At 35.0% G+C, this 27,301-nt stretch overlaps 1 protein-coding gene across 20 annotated transcripts in view; it reads right to left on the bottom strand.

The window, feature by feature from the left end:
• Nucleotides 1-27,301, bottom strand: part of RALGAPA1 (Ral GTPase activating protein catalytic subunit alpha 1) — a 297,019-nt gene that overhangs the window by 99,545 nt on the left and 170,173 nt on the right. For all 20 annotated transcript variants that reach the window (XR_004258069.1, XM_032242528.1, XM_032242525.1 and 17 more), the window contains 4 exons: nt 25,965-26,075; nt 23,059-23,127; nt 8,027-8,161; nt 7,149-7,332 (listed from right to left, as the gene is read on the bottom strand). Coding sequence is in view for 19 of the 20 variants with exons in the window: in XM_032242528.1 (XP_032098419.1) it covers nt 7,149-7,332; nt 8,027-8,161; nt 23,059-23,127; nt 25,965-26,075 (499 nt within the window). In the remaining variant the exon portion in view is untranslated. The remainder of the gene's footprint in view (nt 1-7,148; nt 7,333-8,026; nt 8,162-23,058; nt 23,128-25,964; nt 26,076-27,301) is intronic.

Raw genomic sequence — 27,301 nt, 5'->3', positions numbered from 1 at the left:
CAAACCAAACCAAACCAAACCAAACCAAACCAAACCAAACCAAACCACAATGAAATTCTATTCAACTGACAAGTTTCTTATCTCATTAATAGATTCCAGATTCAGAGTCAGTTTGTAGATGCCTTAAATGTCACTTAATTCGGCTTTTACAGATAACATGAAAATGTTTCCAAAAAAAGTGACATTCCAAGTAAACTCTGGGAATCAGAATAAATTTAAACAGCAAGTCAGTGTAGCCAGAACCTGTATGCAAAAGGGATTTTCTCTTAAAAGCAAAAATATTTGCTAACCCTGCTTATATTTTTCTAAAGTATTCTTTAGGTTCAATGTGGTATATAGTCTAGCAGTTAGTTGTATGCAAGAAACATTTTTTTTTTTTACTCAAGTACAATAAGAAGGCACTCAGGTAAGAAGCATAGTCATACGAATAACTAAAAAAAATCATAGGAAACAGTCAAAAGAGAAAACTCAAAGAATACAGTAGTTTAAGAGACCTGGAAAGGCAAGACAACCAATGTCAGAATCTGAAGGAGGCGGAAAAGGGAGGGGAGGGTAGAGGAAAGACAGGGAACACAGGAAGAGAGAGTAATGGGGCAAAGGAGAAAGGAAATAGACAATAATTTGTCAAAGCCAACTAACTGAAGAATGTCATTCTAAGGAGAGCTAACGACTGTGAATCTGAGGATTGCTGATGTGGAAGCCAGTTCGGGATAGAGTGGTCTCGGGAATTGCGGACAACTAATTGACTGTTATCTTAATGTGTTTCAATTAAGAGGTAGGAGGAGAGTTGTCTCTGGTAAAGAACTATTAGTCATTCATGTTAGGATGTTTAGGGGTGTGTGTGTGTGTGTGTATGTGTTTAAAACATTCTTGTCTCTACTTAATTTTAGATGTAATTACAGAGTGATTGTGTTTCTATATTATTTTACCACAGTAACAGAGTGATCTTGTCTGAGTATTTATATTCTCTGACAGTTAATCAGTTGAGAACACTAGCGCCTGCCAGAACAAATAAGGATTTGTCAGAATAAATACAGACTTAAGAATGTTCTGATTTACATACATGCCCAATTTTACGTGTTTAGTTTGATGACTTTTGGTAATTGTACATAATTGTGTAACCATCAACATAATCAATATAAAAAATTCCCTCATCAAAAAAGAACATATTTGATTTTATGTAAACTATACCTCAATAAACCTAACTTTAAAAAAAAAGGGAGACCAGCTTGTGCACTGATGGTATAACCACTTTAAAAGAGGCAAGAGAAAAGAATAGTGTTAAGTTTTGAAGTCTTTAGCCTTCAAGATTCAGAACCAATACCACTGGGTATAGGTAAACCAACCAACCAGTTGCTATGCCATTAATGTTAATTCCATATTCTCTAACTCCAAAAAAGGATAGTTTCCTCTGGGCTTTGGTTGATTTTAAAATGTTACTATCAAAATTTTAATTTCCCATTATCAAGCAAGTTATGTTTACCTACATATAAATATAAACATTCCTTAGTTTATTTATTGTTTGTTTGTTTGTTTTCCAGTTCCAATTTATGAGCGGGTGCAGTGGCTCAAGCTTGTAATCCCAGTACTTTGGGAGGCTGAGGCGGGCTGATCACCTGAGGTCAGGAGTTTGAGACCAGCCTGGCCAACATGGTAAAACCGTGTCTCTACCAAAAAATACAAAAATTAACTGGGTGTGGTGAAGCCCACCTGTAGTCCCAGCTACTCGGGAGGCTGAAGCAGGAGAATCGCTTGAACCTGGCAGGAGGAAGTTGCAGTGAGCCAAGACTGTGCCACTGCACTCCAGCCTGGGCAACAAGAGTGAGACTCTGTCTTAAGAAAATAAATAAAAGTTCCAATTACATTGAGATTTTTAAAAATTATTTTTATGACTATTACTAATAACCAGCCATTCAACACTACATTAATAATACTAAATGATTAGCTTTAATTCAATCCTTCATTTTAAAGAATTTAAGCAAAGTAGAAAGTATTTTGAGCTATATGACAAGAAATAGAGAGGTAGCTTGAATCTAGTGTTTGCTTTCCCTTCCCTAATTATAACTTTGAATATAATAAATGTTGACACTCTAACAGGATAATCTAGCTGGTATTCCTCATTTTGCACATAAGGACAAATGGGTTCACAAAGTTAAGTGATTTGCCTGCCATAGGACATGCCTTTTGCTTCGCAGCTCAGTGACATTTCCCTCTTTACTACAGCTCTAATTTCCATACTTTTTTTCTCTTTTGTTAAACTGCCTTTTTCTTTGTGACATATGGAAACAATGAATTCAAAATTTATTTTTCTCTGTGTATAAGAACTTCAAAAAAGTCTTATTTAGCATAAACTGCCAAATAAAAAGCAAGATCAATGGGAAAAACTCAAGACTAAATCATATTTTAAATGGTAACAAAAATTAAAATTAATCATTTAAAAATTTTTGACATAGAAAAAAAATTTTCTATTCTTTACTCTCCCTTTTGAGTGATATACTTAAATAGATGACTCATTCTAAGCATTAAATCCTCTTGCATAACATAAAAGTTTACATTCTGAAGAAGGGAAAGAGTATAATTTAAGAGAAACAATCACAGAAAAGAAAAGAATCCCTGGCTTTGGTTTGCACTGTGATTCATGATCACAAATACATAAAATTCTTTAAACTCTATTTTTCTGTAAGAATTGCATACTACTTATTTACAAAGTCGAGTTAAAAACTCTTACATGTAAAACTGGATGTAACAGAAACAATAAAAATTATTCAATATAAAGAGTATTATAAGTAACATAGGTCTTATGAGTTTCTTTTTCAAACTCACTTATAAATAAACTCCAAGAATGAGTCAGGTCTTTCCCTAAACCATAAACCTCCAAGCCCAGGTACCAGTCCATCCCATATATCTTCTTCTTAAAGGAGGAGACCGTGAGAATGCAGTTTAAATGAGCTTGTTCACAGGTCTGTCATACTTACCAACACTGAAAATATGTAAAGAATAAATTTAAATCTCAGACGCAGGTAAAAGCATTTTCTGCCCTAAGCTGCTTCTCTAAATTCAGGATATATGTCTATATACAAAAGGATAAAAATCTCTCAAATTATTAATTGGGCAATAAATTTATTTACACTTATTTTTGAGCTATAAACTATAAAACATACATATCTCTCTTCTACTTATCTACTAACATATAAAGATGTACAACTCTCCAGTTTAGATATTTAAAATAAAATTCTAAAATAACCAGTCTTGTGAGAAAATGTAAAATGGAGATATCGATGCTTCTAAGGCTTTGTGTCGCTAGCATTCATTTAAATAAGTCTATTCAGGGTTGTCTTTTCAGATTGTCAGATTAAACAAACCCTACAGCATTTGCAGCAAACCCATAATTACAGATTATTATGGCATACAAAAGCAGCAAGACATAAAAAGCTGCTGCAATTCACTGCACTGTAATAGAACACGCAGAGGAAGTTAATTTTGGCAAATGCTTTAAATATTAGCTTTGCATAATAAGTACAGGTGAAACTATAATTAGGACAGAATGAATCCTTTGGAGCCCCCTTTCACTCTGACCCAGCAAATGATGACTTTTTGCTAATAAGACTACTGCCATTTGACGAAAAGCCAACTTTACTACCTTGCTTTATTCTTTAGTAAATTTAATAATTACAGCTACTCCTGCCAATAGTTCTCAAATCAGACTTGCTCAATCCAATACTGAGCTTATTAAGGACACTCAATGTTTAGAATTCTTTGGCCAAAAAAGTACTCGAAGATGATGAAGCATGTGTTAGACAAGGGTACAATGATCACTAATTTTCACATTAAAAAACACCCAGAGCATGTAGTCACTACACACCAGAGAATCATGTACTGTTAGCTCACAGCTGTTCCTAAAAGGTCCTATATTTATCTGGTCCTTAAAACCTTTGAGGAAGTCCAAAGGGAACAATTTGATACATTTAGAGACTAGTACTGCACAGCGTATTTGATATCAATATTAAGCTAATCTATTTACATCTTTTCCTTTGCTTCTTTTACAGTGACTGTTTGATACTGGTGCAGTGAATTTTGTACAAAATCTGAAATTAAAACTTCCTCTGACATAAGCAAACTTTATTGCTTTTTTCAAGAAACATATTCTATACTGTCTTGAATAAAAACTTTGCCATTTTATACCTTAAACTTTGCATGGTCAAACTAGTATTTTCGCATAACCATATTTTTAAGTAAAATAAACATGGTATTTCATTATGTCAAATCTAAAAATATAGTTTTAAATTGCTTATATAAATTTTGTCCCTTTTTTTTTTTGCTTTATTATACTGCCTGATATACCTCTTTCACATTTGAGAAACAATGTAAATCTTATATTCCTATTTCAATCATGTATTTATGTTCTAGACAAACTATCTGTACCTCATGGTCAACCCAAAACCCTAGCTCTACTTCCTGGACCTCTAAGTTCACATTTTCACTTTCATTGTATGCCATCAATACATTATCATGGACACATCTTAGATGTTTTATTCATTTGTAACTGTTCTACCTTTAAAAATCAAACTTTTCCTTACTAGCCTACTCTTTGACTGTAACCTCCTAGTGTAGTGACTTCCCAATTGTGTTTTGCAGAGTTCTTGGAGAAGGCCCTTAGAGATAGACAAGAAAGAAGCTCGTAGGACCCCACGACTCCACTCTTCTGTGGTTCTATTTTTAAAAGTTTTCCAAATTGAGCTTCCTTATAAAATTTATTAGAAAAGGCTCTGCTACCTAAAGAAATGTTTTAAAAATAATTGTCCTAATATACCAATGATGCTTTCAGTGGTTCTCAACTGTGGCTGCATATTAGTCACATGCAGAGCTTTAAACAATCTCAGCAAATCCCTGATTAATATATGAAAATCTCTATTGATAGGAATGGAATATCAGTATTCTAATATGCAGCCAAGGCTGACAACCACTGTTCTAACTTATTACCAACCACATTTACTTTCTGACTCACAAGGTCACTCTATTTTCTCCCAACTTAGTAGCCACTTCCTGGCAGTTTGATCCTTATCAAGCCTAGGTTTTATGGCTAAGCCATATACCAATATTCTGAAATCCACAGCTCCTTTGTATTTCACACTCATCTTACTAACTGTTGACAGATGTAACCAAAACTCTTTGGGTTTTTTTTTCTATTGGGCCCTCCGTAACTTCTGTCAATTATCTTAATTACTTAAATCTTCCTCTTCTTTCTGGTCTCAGAAGAAGGGCTAATACAAGCATCTATACTTTCTAGCTCATCCTCTCAGGGACTTCACTCTGTTAATGATACCTTTCCCACTTACTTCTCAGCTTATAAATAAGTTCAACTCTCTTTATTCCTAAAACTCTTTTAACCCTAAATCATCCTTAGCTTGCCTACTATTTTATTGCATTTTTGTTTCCTTTATTTTTAAAGTCAAGCTTCTTTAGAGAATACTTTCCATGCATGATTCCACTGTCTTATTTCCTGCTTGCTCCTCAAACCACAGCCACTGATTCCACTTACTTCTGGTGAAACTAAAGCAGATACATTTGTCAGTACTTCTGTACGTGACCTCTCTATCATTTAACACTGTTGGCTAAACTTTTAAAAGCTTTCACCTCTTTTGGTTTCTGAGAAATTACTCTCTCCTGGTTTTCCTTCCAATGTTTTCTTCTCAGAACCCACACATGTAAATATATATTCCTAACAAAGATCTCTCTGCTAAGATCTAGATTTGTATATACAACTAACTGTCCATGAGATGTTTTCACATGAATATCTAATAGGTCCCCCAAACTAAATCATTTCCAACTGTCCTACTAATTTTCCCTACCAAATCTGTACTTTCTCTAATATTCTTTACTAAAATTATTCTAGTTTGGGGAATATCTAACCAACCTCCAAGTCAGAAACCTACCTTAAATTTCTCTTCTCTTTACAAAAGACTTTGACTTTACGTCCTAAATATGTATCAAGTTCATCTTGCCCTTCCATTCCTACTACCATTCTTCAGTAACTCAACAAAAAATTTAGTTTAACCCGTCAGCAACTCTTGCTTAACCTATTGCTGCCCAAATCAATCTAATATATCAAGAGTCAGCAAACATTTTCTATAAAGGGCCAGATAATAAGTATTTTTGGTTTTGTAAGCCATGTGATCTCTACTGTTACTCAATACTGACGCTGTTATACAAAAGTAGCCATAATGACAATATGGATGGTGTTAGGCATGGGCCATAATTTACCAACTCCTATAAATTACTATTGTTAAAAGTGCTCTTAATATAAATTGTATCATGTATCTCCCTTTCTTAAAACACTTCATCAACTGCTGGGTTCCTCTAGTTTACCTCTACATCTTGTATCTACTTCTGTTTTTATACTCCTATAATATTACAATATTATTTGCTTCTATTAGGTCTTTCTCTTCTATCAGAGAGAGAATGCTCTGAATGTAGAAACAATGTGGCTTAAAAATGTTACTATCTATGTACTAATAAGTAAGATTGTGCAAAGGGTTTTACATATATTATCTCACTTAGTACTTAAAACAACCTTAGAGGAAACTAATATCTGCATTTTACAAATAAGAAAACAGATACACAGCCATTGAGAGTCAAAATTCAAGCCAGACTCCAAAGCTACATTTTTTATTCTATATAAATTCCATGATATATAAAATATCAAAAAGAACTTCTAAGAATAATTTAGCCAGAAGTACATGTTGTGTATCCCTAATATGAAAATCTGAAATCCAAAAATTTTGAGCATTGATATGATGTTCAAAGGAAATGCTCATTGGAGCAATTCAGATTTTGGATTTTCAGATTAGGGATGCTCAGCTGGTAAGTATAATACAAATATTTCAAAATGTGAAAAAAGCCAAAATCGTTAACACTTCTGGTCCCATGCATTTTCAGATTAGGAATAAAAGGAATGTCAACATGTAATATTAGTAATTGTGCATGTGAAGTTATTTCTTTAATAATGAACTTGTGCTATATATACATAATTAGATAAACAACTACAAAGTAAGACATACTCTCCTTCTCCAATATTTCCACCGATGGCCTCAAGTTATACCTTGAGAGAACCCAAGCAACAATGTTGTCATGAAGAGAATTCATGTTACCTTCTGTTACTGGCTGGAGTTTAGAAGATCGTTCTGAGTCAGGAGAGTGCAGTGGTTCAGGCTCTTTCAGACTTTCCAAATTCATAAAAGGATCATAATCTACAGATGCCAAATCAGAGAGGCTCATGGGAAAATACCTTGGATTGCTAAAACACTGAGCTCCATAAACACATCCATGTAAAACCTGAAAATACAGGGGAAAAACCACCAAGTTTTACTTTAAATAAATAAGTAAATAAAAGTTAAAGGAGGATAAAATTCAATTGGTAACACAAGAGCTTGGCAAAAATTTTAAATATTTTAAAACATCAGGCCGGGCATGGTGGCTCACGCCTGTAATCCCAGCACTTTGGGAGGCCGAGGTGGGTGGATCACCTGAGGTCAGAAGTTTGAGACCAGCCTGGCCAACATGGCGAAACCTCTGTCTACTAAAAATACAAAATTTAGCCAGGTATGGTGGTGGGCACCTGGAATCCAGCTACTTGGGAAGCTGAGGCAGGATATTTGCATAAGCCCTGGAGGCAGAGGTTGCAGTGAGCCGAGATTGCACCACTGCACGCCAGCATGGGTGACAGGAGTGAAACTCCATTTCAAAAAAAGAAAAAAAAATCAGGGTAAAATTTAATGCCTCTTGAAAAGAATGAATGAAATTTAATGATACTCATATGTAACAATAATCTGATTCCTCTCAAAATTTTGCAATGAAACAACAGTATCTTGTAGGAAGTACTTTTAAATTACCCTTAGGTACTATAAGCTAAATCTGTGTTCTCGGAAATTTTCGAGCTCTAAAACAATAAAAATGTTATACTGAGAAATGTTATTTAATTTTTAAAAACTCTTGGTTACCAAATAAATAATAAAGCAAGGAAGTTTACCTTATAAATGCAATTGAGAACAGATTTTTCTGTTTTATCACTTTCTGCTCCCGTAGCATGAAATGGTTGGAGCAGTGTCTTTAGAGGTATGGCCATGATCCAGTCCAGAAGGCAGAGAAGTAAAGATACTACCAACTGTAACAACAATAGAATCATTATAATTGTACACTCATAAAATATATGCTTCTTAATTATTCATCTTATTCTTGAGTTTCCAAAATTTGTTTCTGGAATCATCAACCCTAAGTTCCACTATTAAGATTTACCTAAATCTAACTGATTTTAAGATATTGTATTTGAACATTATTGTGGCTTTCTCTTTCATATGTCAAGGCAAACACAACAAAACATTAAGCACAATAAAAACAGAAATGTTAAAATTAAATTAATATAAAAACAGCAAGGTTAAAAGACAACAGATATCAATTAACTAAACTTATTTCATTGCACAAGGAATGGAACAAAAATGGAAGTCTATTTGTATTATAATCGCTTCCACTTTCCTTTTCTAACTTAACATCTCACTGACTATCCTGCCAGAAAGACTACCTTAAGTACTTTTTGAAATTGTTACTCATTTTACTAAATGAACCTTTCCACTGAACACATTTTTTTTTTTTTTTAAAGAGACACAGTCTCACTATGTTGCCTAGGCTGGCCTTGAACTCTTGGGCTCAGGCAATATTCCAGCCTCAAACTTTCAAGTAGCTGGGACTACAGGTGCACACCATCATGCCTGGATGGACACTTTTAAACTAACAGATGCTATAAACAGAACCCTTTTTATTAAAAAAAGTGAAATAAAATAGCAGAATCCATTGTATTAAAGAATCACAGATAGTGCCATGAAAGTGACAATGAAATAGCAACAAGAGACCTGCTAATCTTTAAAGACAAACTCTCCACCTCAAGTAATTCTAGTCTACATTTCCCAACATATCTTCCAAAAAAAAAACAATAAGGAAAAATAAGAAGGGCCAATAAAACCTCACAAAACCAATAGCTTCTGTATTATGAGAAGACAGAGAACACCCAAACTTCAAATTATCTATTATTTTAATTATTAATTTTAATTTTTGATACAGTCTTGCTCTGTCACCCAGGCTGGAGTGCAGTGGTGTGATCTCAGCTCACTGCAACCTTCACTTCCTGGGTATAAGTAATTCTTGTGCCTCAGCCACCTAAGCAACTGGGATTATAGGCATGTACCACCACACCCGGCTAATTTTTGTATTTTTAGGGGAGACAAGGTATTGCCATTTGGCCAGTCTAGTCTCAAACTCCTAGCCTCAAGTGATCTGTCTGCTTTGGCCTCTCAAAGTGCTCAGATTACAGGCATGAGCCTCAAATTATCTCTAAGTAGAAAAATATACAGCAAATCCCAGCATCTTTCTCCCATTGCAGGTTTTCATAAAAAGCAAGGGTAGTTTGGGAAAAACTGTGAAAGAGAGAAGATGGGAACTTGCTGTGAACCTAAGACTGATCTAAAACCATGCCAGAAGGAAAAAGTTCACCCTGTTTGAAAATATTTAAAAAGTATATTGGGATATCAGAGTAGTCAGTAGAAAGAAAGGATGTAGAAATACACACAGGAAAGGTAATGCTTAGGGGGAGAAGACAAACAAACCCAGACTGCAAAGACTACAATAAATACCTAACTCTTCAATGCCCACACACTGATGAACATTGACAAATATCAAGACCATCCAGGAAAACATGACTCACCAAATAAATTAAATAAGGCACCAATGACCAATCCCAGAGAGACAGAGATATGTGACCTTTCTGACAGAGAATTCAAAATGGCTGTTTTGAAGAAGCTCAACGAAATTAGAGACAACACAGAGAAGAAATTCAGAATCCTATCAGATAAATTTAACAAAGAGATTAAAATACCTAAAAAGAATCAAGCAGAAATTCTGGAGCTGAAAAATGCAACCAATATACTGAAGAATGTATCTGAGTTCTTTAATAACAGAATGGATCAAACAGAAGAGAGAATTAGTGAGACTGAAGACAGTCTATTTGAAAATACAGTCAGAGAAGACAGAAAAAAGAAGGAAAAAAGAATAAAGCACACATATAAGAGCTAGAAAAGAGCGTCAAATGGGCAAATCTAGAGTTCTTGGCCTTAAAGAGGAGACAGACAGTTTGGGATATAAAGTTTATTAAAAGGGACAAAAACAGAGAATTTCCCAAACCCAGAGAATGATATGAACACTCAAATACAAGCAGGTTATAGAACATTAAACAGATTTAATCCAAATATGACTACCTTAAGACATTTAATAATCAAACGCTCAAAGGTCAAGGATAAAAAAAATTTATAAAACCACCAAGAGAAAGGAAACAAATAACATACAATGGAGCTCTAATACATTTGGAAGCAGACTCCTCAGTGGAAATCTTACAGGCCAGGAGGGGATGGCATGACCTATTTAAAGTGCTAAAGGAAATAACAAATATTATAAAATATCTAGTGAAAATATATTCCTTGAACATACAGAAGAAACACAGACTTTTCCAGACAAACAAAAGCTAAGATATTTCATCAGTATCAGATCTGTCCCACAGAAATACTAAAGAGAATTCTTCAATCTGAAAGAAAAGAATTTTAATGAGCAATGAGAAATTATCTGAAGGTCCAAAACTCACTGGTGATAATAAATAAACAGAAAACCACAGAACTATCATTAACACTGTAATGGTGGTATATAAGCTACTAGTATCTTAAGGAGAAAGACAAAAAGATGAACCAATCAAAAATAATAACTACAACTTTTCAAGAGATGGACAGTAAAATAAAATATAAAGAATAAAAAGCTAAAAAACGGGACATAAAGTTAACATGTACAGTTGTTATTAATTTTCTTTTTGCTTGTTTGTTTATGCAGTCAGGGTCAAGTTGTCATTAGTTTAAAATAATGGGTTATAAGACATTACTTGCAAGCCTCATGGTAATTTCAAATATAAACACATACAATGGATAGACAAAAAATAAAAAGCAAGAAACTACAACATACTACTAGAGAAAATCACCTTCACCAAAAAGAAAACAGGAAGGAAGGAAAGATAAGAAGACTGCAAAACAGTAAGAAAACAAATAACAAAGTGGAAGGAGTAAGTACCTACTTCTCAACAGTACCACTGAGGCTGGGCACAGTGGCTCACACTGTAATCCCAACACTTTGGGAGGCTGAGGTGGGAGGATCACCTGAGGTCAGGAGTTTGAGACCAGCCTGGCCAGCATGGTGAAACCCTGTTTCTACTAAAAATACAAAAATTAGCCAGGTGTGGTGGTGTGTGCTTGTGGTCCCAGCTACTTGGGAGGCTGAGGCAGCAGAATCATTTGAACCCAGGAGACAGAGGTTGCAGTGAGCTGAGATTGCACTATTACATTCCAGCCTGGGTCACAGAGCAAGACTGTCTCAAAAATAATAATAACAAATGAATAAAAAATAAAAACCGCTGAATGTAAATGGACTAAACTCCCCAATCAAAAGAAAGAATGGCTGAATGGATTAAAAAAATAAAACCCAACGATCTGTTGCCTACAAGAAACACACTTTGCCTGTAAATACACACAAACACTGAAAATAAAGGGATTAAGAGGATGTTCTATGCAAATGGAAATCAAAAAAGCAGGAGTAGTTATACTTACATCAGACAAAATAGATTTCAAGACAAAAAAGGTCCTTATATAATGGTAAAGGAGTTACTTCAGCAAGAGGATAAAACAATTATAAATATATATTCACCTAACACTGGAGTACTCTGATATTTAAAGCAAATATTAAAGCTAAAGAGAGATAGATGCAAACACAATAATAGCTGAAGACTTAAACACCCCACTTTTGACATTGGACATTTTATCCAGACAGAAAATCAACAGAGACTTAAATCAATTGGACTCAATGTGCCATATAGACCAAATGGACCTAATAGATACTTACAAAATAATTCATCCAATGGCTGTGGAATGCACATTCTTCTCCTCAGCCCATGCAACATTCTCAAGGATAGACCATATATTAGGCCAAAAAATAAGTCTTAACATATTTTAAAAAATTGAAATAATATTAAGTATCTTTTCTGACCCCAATGGAATAAAACTAGAAATCAAAAGTAAGACGAAGTTTGGAAACTACACAAACACTTAGAAATTAAACAGTATCTTCCTGAATGACCTGTGGGTCGATGAAGAGATTAACAAAGAAACTGAAAAGTTTCTGGAAACAAATGATAATGGAAACACAACATACCAAACCTATGGGATACAGTGAAAGCAGTCAAAAGAGGGAAATGTATAGCTATAAGTACCTAGATCAAAAAAGCAGAAAAACTTCAAACAACCTAACAATGCATCTTAAAGAACCAGAAAAGCAAGAGCAAACCAAACCCAAAGTAAGCAGAAGAAAAACAATAAAGATTAGAGCAGAAAAAAATAAAACTGAAATGGTAAAAATACAAAAGATCAATGAAATGAAAAATTGGTAAATGAAACAAAAAACTGACTTTTTAAAAAAGAGAAAAAAATTGAAAAATCTTTAGCCACTGAGAAGAAAAGAAAGAAAACTCAAAATCAGATATGAAAGAGGAGATATTAAAAACTGATATAGCTGAAATTCAAAGATCAAGACAGAGGCTACCATGAGCAACTATATGCCAATAAATTGAAAAACCTAGAAGAAATGGATTAATTTATAGACATAAACAACCTATTAAGGTTGAACCATGAAGAAATGCAAAACCTGAACAGACCAATAACATGTAATGAGATTTAAGCTGGAATAAAAAGCCTCCCACCAAAGAAATGCCCAGGACCCAATGGCTTCATTTGCTGAATTCTACCAAACATTTAAAGAACTAATAGCAATCCTTCTGAAACTATTATGAAAAACAGAGGAGGGAGTATTTCCAAGCTCATTCTATGATGCCATTATTACCCTGATACCAAAACAAAAGACATCAGAAAAAAGAAAACTACAGACCAATATTCCTGATGAACAGTGACACAAAAAATCCTCAATAAAATACTGGCAAACCAAATTCAACAATACATTAGAAAAATCACTCAACACGACCAAGGGAGATTTATTCCAAGGATTCAAGGATGGTTCAACATATACAAATCAATCAATGTGATACATTTTATCAACAAAATGAAGGACAAAAACCATACGATCATTTCAGTTGATGCTGAAAAAGCATCTGACAAAATTCAACATCCCTTCATGATGAATGCCTCCCCATCTCCCTCCCCAAAAAACTGGGGAGGAAAATACCTCAACATAATAAAAACCATATATGACAAACCCACAGCTAGTATCATACTGAATGGGGAGAAACTGAAATCCTTTCCTGTAAGATCTAGAACAAGACAAGGATGTCCACTTTAACCACTATTATTTGACACAGTACTGGAAGTCCTAGCTGGAGCAAGCAGACAAGAGAATGAAATAAGGGGTATGCAAATTGGAAAAGAAGACATCAAATTATCCTTGTTTGCAGATGATATGATCTTATATTTGGAAAGACCTAAAGACTCTAATAAAAAAAACTGTTAGAATTGATAAAGTCAAATTCAGTAAAGTTGCAGGATACAAAATCAACATACAAAAATCAGTAGCATTTCTAGGTGTCAACAGAGAACAATCTGAAAAAGAAATCAAGAAAGTAATCCCATTTACAATAGCTACAAATGAAATTAAATAGTTGGGAATTAATCAAAGAAGTGAAAGATCTCTACAACAAAAACTGCAAAACACTGATGAAAGAAATTGGAAAAGATACAAAACAATGAAAAGCTATTCCATGTCCATGTATTGAAAGAATCATTATTTTCAATAATCATGACCATACTACTCAAATCAATCTATAGGTTCAATGAAATCCCCATCAAAATGCCAATGTCATTCTTTATAGAAACAGAACAAACAATCCTAAAATTCATATGGAACAATAAAAGACCCAGAACAGTCAAAGATGTCCTGAGCAAATTGAACAAAAGTGGAAGAATTGCATTAGCTGACTTCAAATAATACTACAGAGCTATAATAACCAAAACAGTATGGTACTGGAATAAAAATTGACATACAGACTAATGGAACAGTATACTGAACCCAGAAACAAATCATACATCTACAGTGAACTCATTTTAAACGAAGGTAAATAACATACATTATGGAAAGGCCAGTCTTTTCAATAAATGGTACTGAGATAACGGGTTATCCATATGCAGAGGAACAAAACTAGACCCCTAAATCTTGCCATATATAAAAATTAAATCAAAAAGCATTAGAGACTTAAATCTAAGACCTCAAATTATGAAACTACTACAAGAAGACATTGGGGAAACTCCTGAAGACATTGGACTGGGCAGATTTTTAGAGTAATACCTTACAAGCACAGGCAACCAAAGAAAAAATGAACAAATGGGATCACATTAAGTTAAAAAGTGTCTGCATGGCAAAGTAAATGGTCAACAAAGTGCGGAGACAACCCACAGCATAGGAGAAAATATTTGCAAAGTATCCATCTGACAAGGGAATATATAAAGAACTCAAACAATACAACTGAAAAATTCTAATAATTTGATTTTAAAATGGTCAGAAGATCTGAATAGCCATTTCTCAAAAGAAGACATAAAAAAGGCAAACAAGTATATGAAAAGATGCTCAACATCATCAGAGAAATGCAAATCCAAACTATTAAATACAATGAAATATAATCTCACTCCAGTTAAAAATGGGTTTTATCCAAAAGACAAGCAATAAATGCTGGCAAGGATGTGGAGAAAAACGAACACTTGTACACTGTTGGTGGGAATGTATGTTAGTACAGCTATTATGGAGAACAGTTTGGAGGCGCCTCAAAAAGACTGAAAAAAGAACTACCATACGATCCAGTAATCCCACTGCTAGGTACATATCCAAACAAAAGGAAATCAGTATATCTAAGAGATACCTGCACTCCCATGTTTACTGCAGTACTATTCACAATAGCCAAGATTTGGGAGCAACCTAAGTGTCCATCAACAGATGAATAGATAAAGAAAATGTGGTACATATATAAAATGGAGTACCATTCAGCCATAAAAGAGAATGATCCTGTCATTTGCAACAAGATAGATGGAAATGGAGGTCACTATGTTAAGTGAAATAAGTCAGGCACAGAAAGACAAACATTGTGAGAGCTAACAATTAAACTCACAGAGATAGAGAGTAGAATGATGATTACTGCTAGAGACTGGGAAGGGCAATGAGGGGTGGGGGCAAGTGGGGATGGTTAAAGGGTTCTAAAAAATAGAAAGAATGAATAAAATCTAGTATTTGCTAGCAAAACAGAGTGACTATAGTAAAAAATAACTATATTGTACATTTAAAAATAACTAAAAAACTATAACTGGATTGTTTCGTAACAAACAGAAAGGTTAAGTGCTTGAGGTGAAGGATATCCCATTTACCCTAATGTATTATGCACTGTGGGTCTGTGTTAAAAAAGCCCATGCACTCCATAAATACATAAACCTACTGTGTACCGAGAAAAGTATTAATAAATAAAAGAATGAGGAAGATCTCTATGAACTTATATATTATGGATTTCCTGGATATGTCAAGTGAAAAATCCAAAGCAAAGACTATCTAGGCTATGTGTAACAAACAAGGAATAAAAAACAATATACATGCATCTGTTCATTTGTGAAAAAAATAATCATAGGGTGGATGAACTATAGACTAAAAAAATAAAAACAACAGAGATGGAGGAAAGACCCTAAAACTGCATACAAACAGAAAAAAGTAACCTCAACTGTATTTCAAGTTAATTATATAACCATACTGAAGTGGGAAGGGTGAACAGGAAGTAACCCAAATATGAACACATTTTTGAATGATAAGCTCTCTTGGTAAAGACAGTAAAAATTCTTAACTATAAAGAGGCATGTCATAATTTTAAAAAATAGAATGGCACAAAAGTAAACATATCTGGATAAATAATCAATATGGGAACCAGATTTTTCATTGCTGGAGCAGGGAGTTACAAATAAGGAAAATGGGGAAGGATGGACTGAGTCTTGTGGTGTTGGATTACAAGTGGAGGTGTCATACCGGGGCCCGTTGGTGAGGGGAAGGAGAAAAGAGCATCAGGACAAACAGCTAAGGCATGTGGGGCTTAATACCTAGGTGATGGGTTGACAGGTGCAGCAAACCACCATGGCACATGTCTACAGTTGTAACAAACCTGATCATTCTGTACATGTATCCTGAAACTTAAAGTAAAATAAAATAAGACAATAAAAAAAAGAATTGGAGGTGTCAGTGTGAACTCAAGGTTTTTAATACTTGTATTAGATACTGTCTTATTCTGCCTGTGCTGGCATTACAAATACTATACACTGGGTGGCTTAAACAACACATATTTGTTCCTTACAGTTCTGAAAGCTAGAAAGTTGAAGATCAGGGTGTTAGCCAAGTCAGTATCCATGAGGGTCCTCTTTCTGGCTTCTGGATTATCACTACCTAATGTATCTTCACATGGTGGATACAGTTCATTTCTCTTCTTAGAAGGGCACTAATTCCATTGATAGGGGCTCCATCTTCATAACCTAATTACCTCTCAAAGGCTGCACCTCCAAATCCCATGACACTGGGCATTAGGATTTCCATATATGAACTTCGGTACAGACACAAACATTCGGCCCATAGTAGATATGGAGGTAGGGGTATGGGGGGTGTGTGTGTGTGTGTGTGTGATGTATTTCCTAGCTGTATCTGCCAAAGGGGACTTAAGAAATGATACCCTAATAGCAATGTGCATGCCTAGTTCTTAGACACTGATTTCTGAACACCATTTGCCACTCAATGGAAGCAGAGTTTCTTGGAGAAATGGGTAATTCCAGGGCTGGGACAGGCAAAGCATAAGGCGAGTCTGAAATATTGTGTGCTGATGGAAATTAAAAGCATGCCCCCAGAATAACAGGGATTTATGGGACTCAATATTTGGGTCCCCTTCCACGAACACTCCCTTTGTGGAAGCTATTTTTCTCTCTCCTGGATTTCCCTCTGGACTCCCCTTCCACACTCTCGTGGAAGCCTGTCTTCCCCTCCTAAACTCCATCTCTCTCTATTCCCTTCCATTCAGTGTGGAAACTGCTTTCCTCTCCTGGATTCCATCTTTCTGGATTCTCTCATTCAGTGTGAAAGTCAGCTCTTTCTTTCTCCTCCTATTTCTCTCTTTAAATAAATCACTTTCTAAAACAAACAAACAAAATAATGGGGATTTATGAAAAAGAAGCCACTTTCAAGGGGCTCCTACTGGCTAAGTATGAGACATTTTGAGGAGCAAAATAAGTAATAATAGTTAAGAATTACAAATCATTGCATAAAATAAGAATCATGAGCCCACACTGAAATAAGATGAATAGGAAAGAAAGGAAAGCTTTTCCTGATAGTAGAAAGCTAACTAATGAATGTAGAAGGAATGATGAATTAAGAAATCATCATTTGGCAGCTATTGTAACACTAACTGATTCTGGTAAGAGTCATTAATAATTAGCAAAACCAGTTAGTGGAAATTTAAGGAGCCACATATTTATATAGACTCAAAGTATCGTCTTACAAATACTAATTCATTGAAAGGGTTAAACAGTAGCTTTACAGTGCAAACACCTGGCAGACACAACCTTAATCATTTGACTAAAGTTAGCACCAATCAGTAATGAGACAAACTGACATCTGTGACACCTGACATATTGTATTAAGAGGTGACAAAAACCACGATTATCTCGATAGATGCAGAGAAGGCCTTTGACAAAATTCAACAGCCCTTTATGCTAAAAACTCTCAATAAACTAGGTATCGATGGAATGTATCTCAAAATAATAACAGCTATTTATGACAAACCCACAGCCAATATCATATTGAATGGGCCCAAACTGGGAGCATTCCCTTTGAAAACCAACACAAGACAAAGATGCCCTCCTATTCAACATAGTATTGGAAGTTCTGGCCAGGGCAATCAGGCAAAAAAAAAAAAAAAAAGGAAAGAAAGAGTATTCAATTAGGAAAAGAGAAAGTTAAACGGTCTCTGTTTGCAGACCCCATCGTCTCAGCCCAAAATATCCTTAAGCTGATAAGCAACTTCAGCAAAGTCTCAGGATTCAAAATTAATGTGCAAAAATCAGAAGCATTCCTATACACCAATAACAGATAGAGAGTCAAATCATGAGTGAACTCCCATTCACAGCTGCTATAAAGAGAATAAAATATCTGAAGTACAACTAACCAGGGATGTGAAGGACCTGTTCAAGGAGAACTACAAACTACTGCTCAAGGAAATAAGAGAGGACACAAACACACAGAAAAATATTCAATACTCATGGTTAGGAAGAATCAATATTGTGAAAATGGCCATACTGCCCAAAGTAATTTATAGATTCCATGCTATCCCCATCAAGCTACCACTACTTTCTTCATAGAATTGGAAAAAACCACCTTAAACTTCATATGGAACCAAAAAAGAGCCCACATAGCCAAGCCAATCCTAAGCAAAAAACAAAACAAACAAACAAACAAAAAACACAAAGCTGGAGGCATCACACCACCTGACTTCAAATTATATTACAAGCCTACAGTAATCAAAACTGCATGGTACTAGTACCAAAACAGAGATATAAACCAATGCAACAGAACAGAGGCTTCAGAAACAATGCCACACATCTACAACTATCTGATCTTTGACAAATCTGACAAAAACAAGCAATGGGGAAAGGATTTCCTACTTGATAAATGGTGTTGGGAAAACGGGCTAGCCATATGCAGACATCTAAAACTGGATCCCTTCCTTACACCTTCTACAAAAATTAACTCCAGATGGATTAAAGATTTAAACATAAGACCTAACACCATAAAAACCCTAGAAGAAAACCTAGGCGATACCATTTAGGACATACGCATGGGCAAGGACTTCATGACTAAAACACCAAAAGCAATTGAAACAAAAGCCAAAATAGACAAATGGGATCTAATTAAACTTAAGAGCTTGTGCATAGCAAAAGAAACTATCATTAGAGTGAACCGGCAACCAACAGAATGGAAAAAAAATTTTGCAATCTACCCATTTGACAATGGGCTAAATATCCAGAATCTACAAAGAACTTAAATAAATTTATAAGAAAAGAAACAACCCCATCAAAAAGTGGGCAAAGGCTATGAACAGGCACTTCTCAAAAGAAGACATTTATGCAGCCAACAAACATATGAAAAAGAGCTCATCATCACTGATCATTAGAGAAATGCAAATCAAAACCACATCGAGATACTATCTCATGCCAGTTAGAATGGCGATCATTAAAAAATCTGGAGACAACAGATGCCGGAGAGGGTGTGGAGAAATAGGAACACTTTACACTGTTGGTGGGGGTGTAAATTAGTTCAACCATTGTGGAAGACAGTATGGTGATTTTTCAAGGATCTAGAAATACAAATACCATTTGACCCAGCAATCCTATTACTGAGTATATCCAAAGGATTATAAATCATCCTATTAAAAGACACATGCAAATGTGTGTTTACTGTGGCACTGTACACAATAGCAAAGACTGGGAACCAACCCAAATGCCCATCAATGATAGACTGGATAAAGAAAATGTGGCACATATACACCATGGAATACTATTTGGCCATAAAAAGGATGAGTTCATGTCCTTTGCAGGGACATGGATGAAGCTGGAAACCATCATTCTCAGCGTTAACTGACACAAGAACAGAAAACCGAACACTGAATGTTCTCACTCATAAATGGGAGTTGAACACTGAGAACACATGGACACAGGGAGGGGAACATCACACACCAAGGCCTGCCAGGGGGCTGGAGGCTAGGGGAGGGAGAGCAAGGGGCAAGGGTATTGGGGAGGAATCGTATTAGGAGAAATACCTAATGCAGATGACAGGGTGATAGATGCAGCAAATCACCATGGCACATGTATACCTATGTAACAAACCTGCACATTGTGCACATGTATCCCAGAACTTAAAGTATAATTAAAAAAATTTTTTTTAAATATTAAAAAGAAAAGAAGAGTGAAAGATAAAATCTGAGATCAAAAAAGCATTTTCAGGATGATCTGATTTTGTCTTCTATGAGTACTCTCTCCTAGGCCTGGTATTTTTTCTACCTTTCCTACTCGTCCTTTCAGTCATTTTTACTGAATCATCTTTCTCTGCCTTCTCCTTAACTGTTATTGTTCAATGTGCTATACTTTGCTGACTCATCTTACTCTACTGTATTGACTTAATTTAATATATTCCCTCAACGTTAATATTACTTATGTACTGACAAGCCAATAATTTTATTTCCAGCATTGAATTTTCTAGTCAGGTACATAATTGCTTTGCAGGTGGTCTCCACCTGGATATTACTTTATGCAACAAACTGAAAACTGAAACTCACTGCTCCAACAATCCTCTCTTTCCTGTATTCCTTACCTTGGTTGTGGACTCTACTTTGTGAGTCTCTATTCTCTATTCCTTTAGCCTTAGTTCAGAACATCATTCATTCTTATAAAGATGATTTTAATAACAATCACCATATTTTGACTTTTAAGTCAACTTTCATATTTTCTCAAGTGATTTTTCACAAATCTGGTCATATTTTATTCTACATAAAAATTCGTCAAAAAAGTCACTTTCACAGAAGTCCCACATTCATAGTGTGGCATCCAACGCCCTTTATAATTTGGACCCTTCCTATCTTAGAAGATTTATTTTCCCAACTCTTAACTGTTCAATTCACATTCTAAAATACGGAACTGCCTAGCTGTTTCTCCAAAACAAACCATATCATTTTATAGCTCCCAGATTTATGCTATTCACACCACTTGGAATAATTTTCTGACCCTAATGTTTGTCTCTATTTATGTAGAACACTCTGTTCAACTTTTAAAAAATTTTCCCTTAACAAGCCTTTCCCCAATATTTAATTACTTTCTTCTCTATTCTAACTTGTATCTTGTACGTTTTCCCACTTTTTATGCTAAGCATTTATTATATTATATTACCTCATTTGTGTCTCTAATTTTTAAATTCCACAAGAACAGGGAGTATCATGTTTATCTGTTTAGTGCCTAGCAGAATGCCACACTCATATTTTAAGATAAATAAATGTTTGTTAAACTAAGTGGGCAAGAAAACAAAAACTTAGTAGTATAGCTTTTTCATGTTAATAGCTAGGCCTCTGGAAGACAAAGATGATATAGAAGGAGATGAACAATTAGTTATCCAGATATTATTCATAAACTGGATTTGGAATTCTAGACCATAGCCTGAGACATTAAAGTGAAGAACTCTTGGCTAAAAATGGAAGCTGGATGAGGTAGCTTACACCCGCAATTCCAGCATTTTGGGAAGCCAAGGCCGTGGATCACTTGAGGCCAGGAGTTCGAGACCAGCCTTGCCAAGATGACGAAACCCCTGTCTCTACTAAAAATACAAAAATTAGCCAGGCATGGTGGTGTACACCTGTCATTCCCGCTACTTGGGTAGCTGAGACATGAGAATCACTTGAACCTGGGAGACAGAGGTTGCAGTTAGCCAAGACTGAGCCACGGTACCCAGCTTGGGTGACAGAGTGAGATGACTCTGTCTCAAAAATTTTTTTTTAATTTAAAATAAAAAGAGTATATGTCTCTTCTTAAAGATGAAGAATGTATTTATCAAGAGCTAAACAATCTCTTCAGATGGTGTTTAAACTAAATATGAAGGGAAAGAATAAACAGTTCTGAGGTAAACACATGAAATCAGTAAGAAATGATAATGGCAGATAGTAGGAAAGGACAAAAGTATAAAAGCTGCAAGTAAGCCACACATGAAAATAACTTGGAATAGGTACAGAAACATAGCTATAGCTTCAGATTTCCGTAAATTAACTAAAACATAAGCAGTAAATAAAACAAACTTGAGATTTCAATACAATATGGTTAAGGGGAGGGAGACCTGGAGACCAGAACTCAAGATTGAGAAGTGACAAGGGAAGAGATGAGAGTAATTATCAAATGAAACTAATAGAATCTAGAGCAGCCTTATCTAACAGAACTTTATGCAATGATGAAAATGGTGTATATTTGCCCATGTGGCTATTGGGCACTTGATATTTGCAAAAGAGGAATTAAATTTTTAATGTGAACTTTAAATTTAATGTAAACTGAACGCAATATACAGTTAGTAGCTACCACAGTAAGCAGCACAGACCTAGAGTCTCTACCACATTTATGTATAATGTCTGGCATATAATTAAAAAAAAAAAAAAGACATAATAACAGGAAAATGAAACACATAGCCAAGAGGAAAAAAAACTCTAATAGACACGAAGTTGGTGATGACCCACACATTGGATTTAGTAGCCAATGACTCTATTTTAATTATTATAAATATGTTAAAGAATTTATAAGAGAAGATATATATAACTGATGAAGAAATGCAGAATTTCAGGTAGGATATGGAAACTTCAAAACAAAACTAAAAGAAACTCTAGAACTGGTAAATACAATATCTGAAAACATTAAGGAACCATTATAATGAATTTACTGAGGTAAATGTCACCTAGCAGAACGTTTTGGCAGACAGAAGAAATGTCTTATTTTAAGTGACATATCTCTATGTAGGATATCTTTACTTTTTATCTATATGGAAACAAGTGGCTGCCTTTAGGGGTGATTAATTCCTTAGAATTAATAATCTTCAGGCATAGGTAAGAACACAATTTGGCACAATGTAGTGAAATAATTAGAGGTAGACAGAATGTCCTCTAAGGTTCCTTACAATCTTGAGACAAAGACTTTATCAAATGGCCATGAAACGTGAACCAAAACATAATTTAATTTTACTTAAATAACAGAAAGACATATTTCACACTATAGTTGATTCTGAATACAAAATGAATTTTTACCACGTTAAATATATATACCTTTAAAATTTTGAAATACAAATATTTTACTAAATAACCACATACTAAACATCAAACAAAATTTAAATTACCCTCTTGTCCATTTCATAAGATGAAGCTTCAGTACTTGGTAGAAGATGCGTAATAGTAGCTATTAGAATCTGTAAGCAAAAAGAAAATTTTTAAAAAGGAACTCTATGTATTTCAAATTAATGGTACATCCTAAAACTTAATTGTTAAAGCTAAAGTGATTCAAAACCTATTGCTACAAATTTATCCTAAACACATTAACACTGTTTTTTCAAAGTAACGTTTAATAGGCAAGCTTTTCAAGTATACTTAACTATCAATTATTTACAATCCTCATGTACAGAACCAAAATTATAAATATATTCTGTCAACTATAAACCGATTTCATCCCAATTAAAGGGATTAAATCAATATGTATAAACACACAGAAAATATATGTTCATTATAGAAAAGTTAAAAGATACAGATAAGAAAAAGACTAATAAAAACCATCATAGGCTGGGCACGGTGGCTCACACCTGCTTTGAGAGCCTGGGTGACAGAGACTCTGTCTCAAAACAACAAAAAAACCACCGTAATCCTATGACCTGAAGAAATCTACTCTATTGCCTTTCCAGGCCTTTTGTTTATATATATATATATATATATATATATATATATATATATATATGCAAATATAAGCCTTTTTTTTTAAGTGACTTTTTATTTATTTCCATTTATTTATTTTTTTGAGATGGAGTCTCATTCTGCCACCCAGGTTGGAGTGCAATGGAGTGATCTTGGCTCTGGGTTCAAGTGATTCTCCTGCCTCAGCCTCCCAAGTAGCTGGGATTACAGGTGTGAACCACCACGCTCAGCTAATTTTGGTATTTTTAGTAGAAATGGGGTTTTCCCATGTTGGCCAGGCAAAGTTCAGGCCAGGCTGGTCTTGAACTCCTGACCTCAACTGATCTGCTCACCTCGGCCTCCGAAAGTGCTGGGATTACAGGCGTGAGCCACTGTGCCCGGTCAAATGTGGCTTTTAAAATTAACATATACACTAAATATTATTTGAATAAATATAAAGTATGGAATACAAAGTAAATGAAAAAGACATTATTAAAAGAAGGTAAAATATTCATATATGGTGTTATCATTTACCCTAGAAATCATTTAGTCTCATTTAATATTTTTATGTCCATGCTAAAAATGTATAGGTATATATTTATTCCATTTTTATTTTAGCTGTATTGTATGCTATTATATTTTTAGAAATTATTGCCTCAATGCAGTAAGTAGAAAAATTCCTCTAAATATACTTTATACAGAAAAAGGCTTCACTTACTAGTGCAATGCTTACTCACTATATTCAGTGCTGCAATAGAGGCTGGCAAGATGACTGAGTGGGAAAAGCATGGACTTTAGAATCTTATGGACTTGGGTCTGAGTCCTTAGTCTCTCAGCTTGTGACTGTTATTTAGTTATTAAATCCTCAGTTCTCTCATCTTAAATAAGGAGAGGGACTGGGAACAGGGAAGGGAATAACCTATCTCAAGAAACTTCCAAGAATTAAATGAGTTTTATATGAAAATGTTACTGATACATGGTAGTTTAATAAATAAATATTAGTTTTCATCTTTCCTAAAAATGTTACAAAGACAGGAAGAATGATAAATTCCAATTAGGGAGAGCGATTTTTTTTTTTTTTTTTTTTTGAGACAAAGTCTTGCTTGGTCACCTAGGCTGGAGTGCAATGGTGCAATCTCAGCTTACTGCAACCTCTGCCTCCCGGGTTCAAGTGATTCTCCTGCCTCAGCCTCCTGAGTAGCTGGGATTACAGGCACGGGCCATCATGCCCGGCTTATTTTTGTATTTCTAGTAGAGACAAGATTTCACCATGTTGGTCAGGCTGGTCTCGAACTCCTGACCTTGTGATCCACCTGCCTTTGCCTCCCAAAGTGCTGGGATTACAGATGTGAGCCACTGCACTGGGCAGGAATTTTTATTTTTTGAGGAGATGGTATTTAAGCCTATCACTGAAAGATGAGGGCACTAGATAAGAGAAACAAAGCAGACAGGAGGAAGAAAGCAAGGGGTATGTTTAAATGATGATAAGCAGACTCAGTTGCCTGAACTACACGGCATTTCAAAGGAATCTGTACATAATTCTTAAAAAAACTAGTTGGGTTCTCCTCTGGAGACTTTGAATACAGAGCTAAAGAATTTGGGCTTTATTTTATAGTCAAAGGAAAATCAGAGATTTTTTTGAGAGGTCAGTGATATGATAAGAGTCATGTAAATGTAAATGATGACTTGAAGAGCAAGACCACACAAACCAGGAGAATGCTACAGCAGTATCTCAAGAAAGAAATAATGAAGGACCGAAATACTTCAGGTGTTGTAGGAAGCACAGGAGACACTGAATTAAAAAGAACAAAAATTCACAAATGATTGGTTAAAGAGAAAAGAAAAAAAATAATGTTTTGATTCTGGTAAATGGAATGACAGTTATATTTTCCACACTTAAGAGGGAATGAAGTGGGAATGAAGCAGCATACATGTTTATAAAGATGATGGCATAAGTTTATACATAGCATTTAATTTTCACTACAACTGATAAATTGTTTTTTGCTTGACTGTTTGTTGAGACAGGGTCCTGCTATGTTATCTAGGCTGGTGTCAAACTCCTGACCTCAAGCAATGCTTCCAACTTAGTGTCCTGAAGTGTCTGGATTACAGGCATAAGTCTACGGGTTTGGCCTAATAAATTGTTTCTAATGCTTTTACTTTGTCCAAAACCAGGAATACAATCTTCTAACACAAAAGACAAGAAAACTATCATGAACTTTGATACCACAAAAAACATGGATAGTCATTATTTAGCTATGCGAAAGGAAATTAAAACTATTAAATAATTTTACAATTCAAAGTATCCAAATCCAAAAAAAATTTTAATAAGATCATAATAAGTAAATGCGAAATTACTTACTTGTATAATTTTCAAGGGAGAATCAGGCTGGTAAATCTGAAGTCTAGGCACATAATGAACCAGCATGTGAAGCATGTTACAAGCTACGTGGGCTACCGTTTTATTAGTAAACTGCAATAATAAAAAAGTTGTTATAAAGATTTTCTTGGTGAACTTCTCATCAACGTATTATCTGCTGAAAAATTTTACATGTCATACATTCTGTGTCATCCTACATTTATGAGTGATTAAGGTAAATCTCCAGCTGCAAAATAAAAAAAATCACAACACATTCCAAAGACACACACAACTTTAATTTTCCTTTGTAATGTTTGTCCTCATTTAGGTTTTGTTGCATTTTCTCATGTGGATTTATGGAATGGCCTCTAAACCACTATTCTTGTTAGCAATTATCAATCTTTGCCCCATTCCAATCTACGATTCACCACACTTCCAAATTAATCTTCTATAGAACTGTTCTGATCGACATTATGTTTAAAATTCAGATGACTCCCCAGTGGCATAAAGACAAACTTTTTTTTTTTTTTTTTTGAGACGGAGTTTCGCTCTTGTTACCCAGCCTGGAGTGCAATGGCGTGATCTCGGCTCAACGCAACCTCCGTCTCCTGGGTTCAAGCAATTCTCCTGCCTTAGCCTCCCAAGTAGCTGGGACTACAGGCGTGCACCACCATGCCCAGCTAATTTTTGTATTTTTAGTAGAGATGGGGTTTCACCATGTTGACCAGGATGGTCTCAATCTCTTGACCTCGTGATCCACCCGTCTCGGCCTCCCAAAACACCCCATTGATCGCCAGGGTTGATTCAGCTGATCTGGCTGGCTAGGCGCGTGTCCCCTTCCTCCCTCACCGCTCCATGTGCATCCCTCCCGAAGCTGCGCGCTCGAAGAGGATGACCATCCCCGATAGAGGAGGACCGGTCTTCAGTCAAGGGTATATGAGTAGCTGCGCTCCCCTGCTAGAACCTTCAAACAAGGCAAACTTTTTATGCTTCTCTATGTCCAAATTTCACCCACACTTCAAACCTCAATGTGTCTCCTCTTTTACAGTCTTCTCTGATAACTAAATCAAAGTGGTCTCTGTTTTTTTCTAAACTCAATCAGCAGTTTATATTATTAACTCAGTTTATATTATATATCCATTTAGTATTCTCAGGTTTTTATGTTTTATTATTCTCATTTCAATCTTTTTCAGCTATTATTAATATCTTGAAGCTAGTATTTACAATTTTTTCCTATTGTTATTCCTCACTCTGTCTAGTAACTTGCCTCATAGTGTATATTTAGAAATATCCGTCAAGTAACCATTACTTTAAAATATGTATTAGCTACTTCATATCTT

The sequence above is a fragment of the Sapajus apella genome, unplaced genomic scaffold (genome assembly GCF_009761245.1).
Source record: "Sapajus apella isolate SASKATOON/1434 unplaced genomic scaffold, GSC_monkey_1.0 scaffold50, whole genome shotgun sequence".
Taxonomy (NCBI): Eukaryota; Metazoa; Chordata; class Mammalia; order Primates; family Cebidae; genus Sapajus; species Sapajus apella.
The sequence above is the reverse complement of the archived record's forward strand: the minus strand, read 5'-3'. Positions and strand labels throughout refer to the sequence as shown.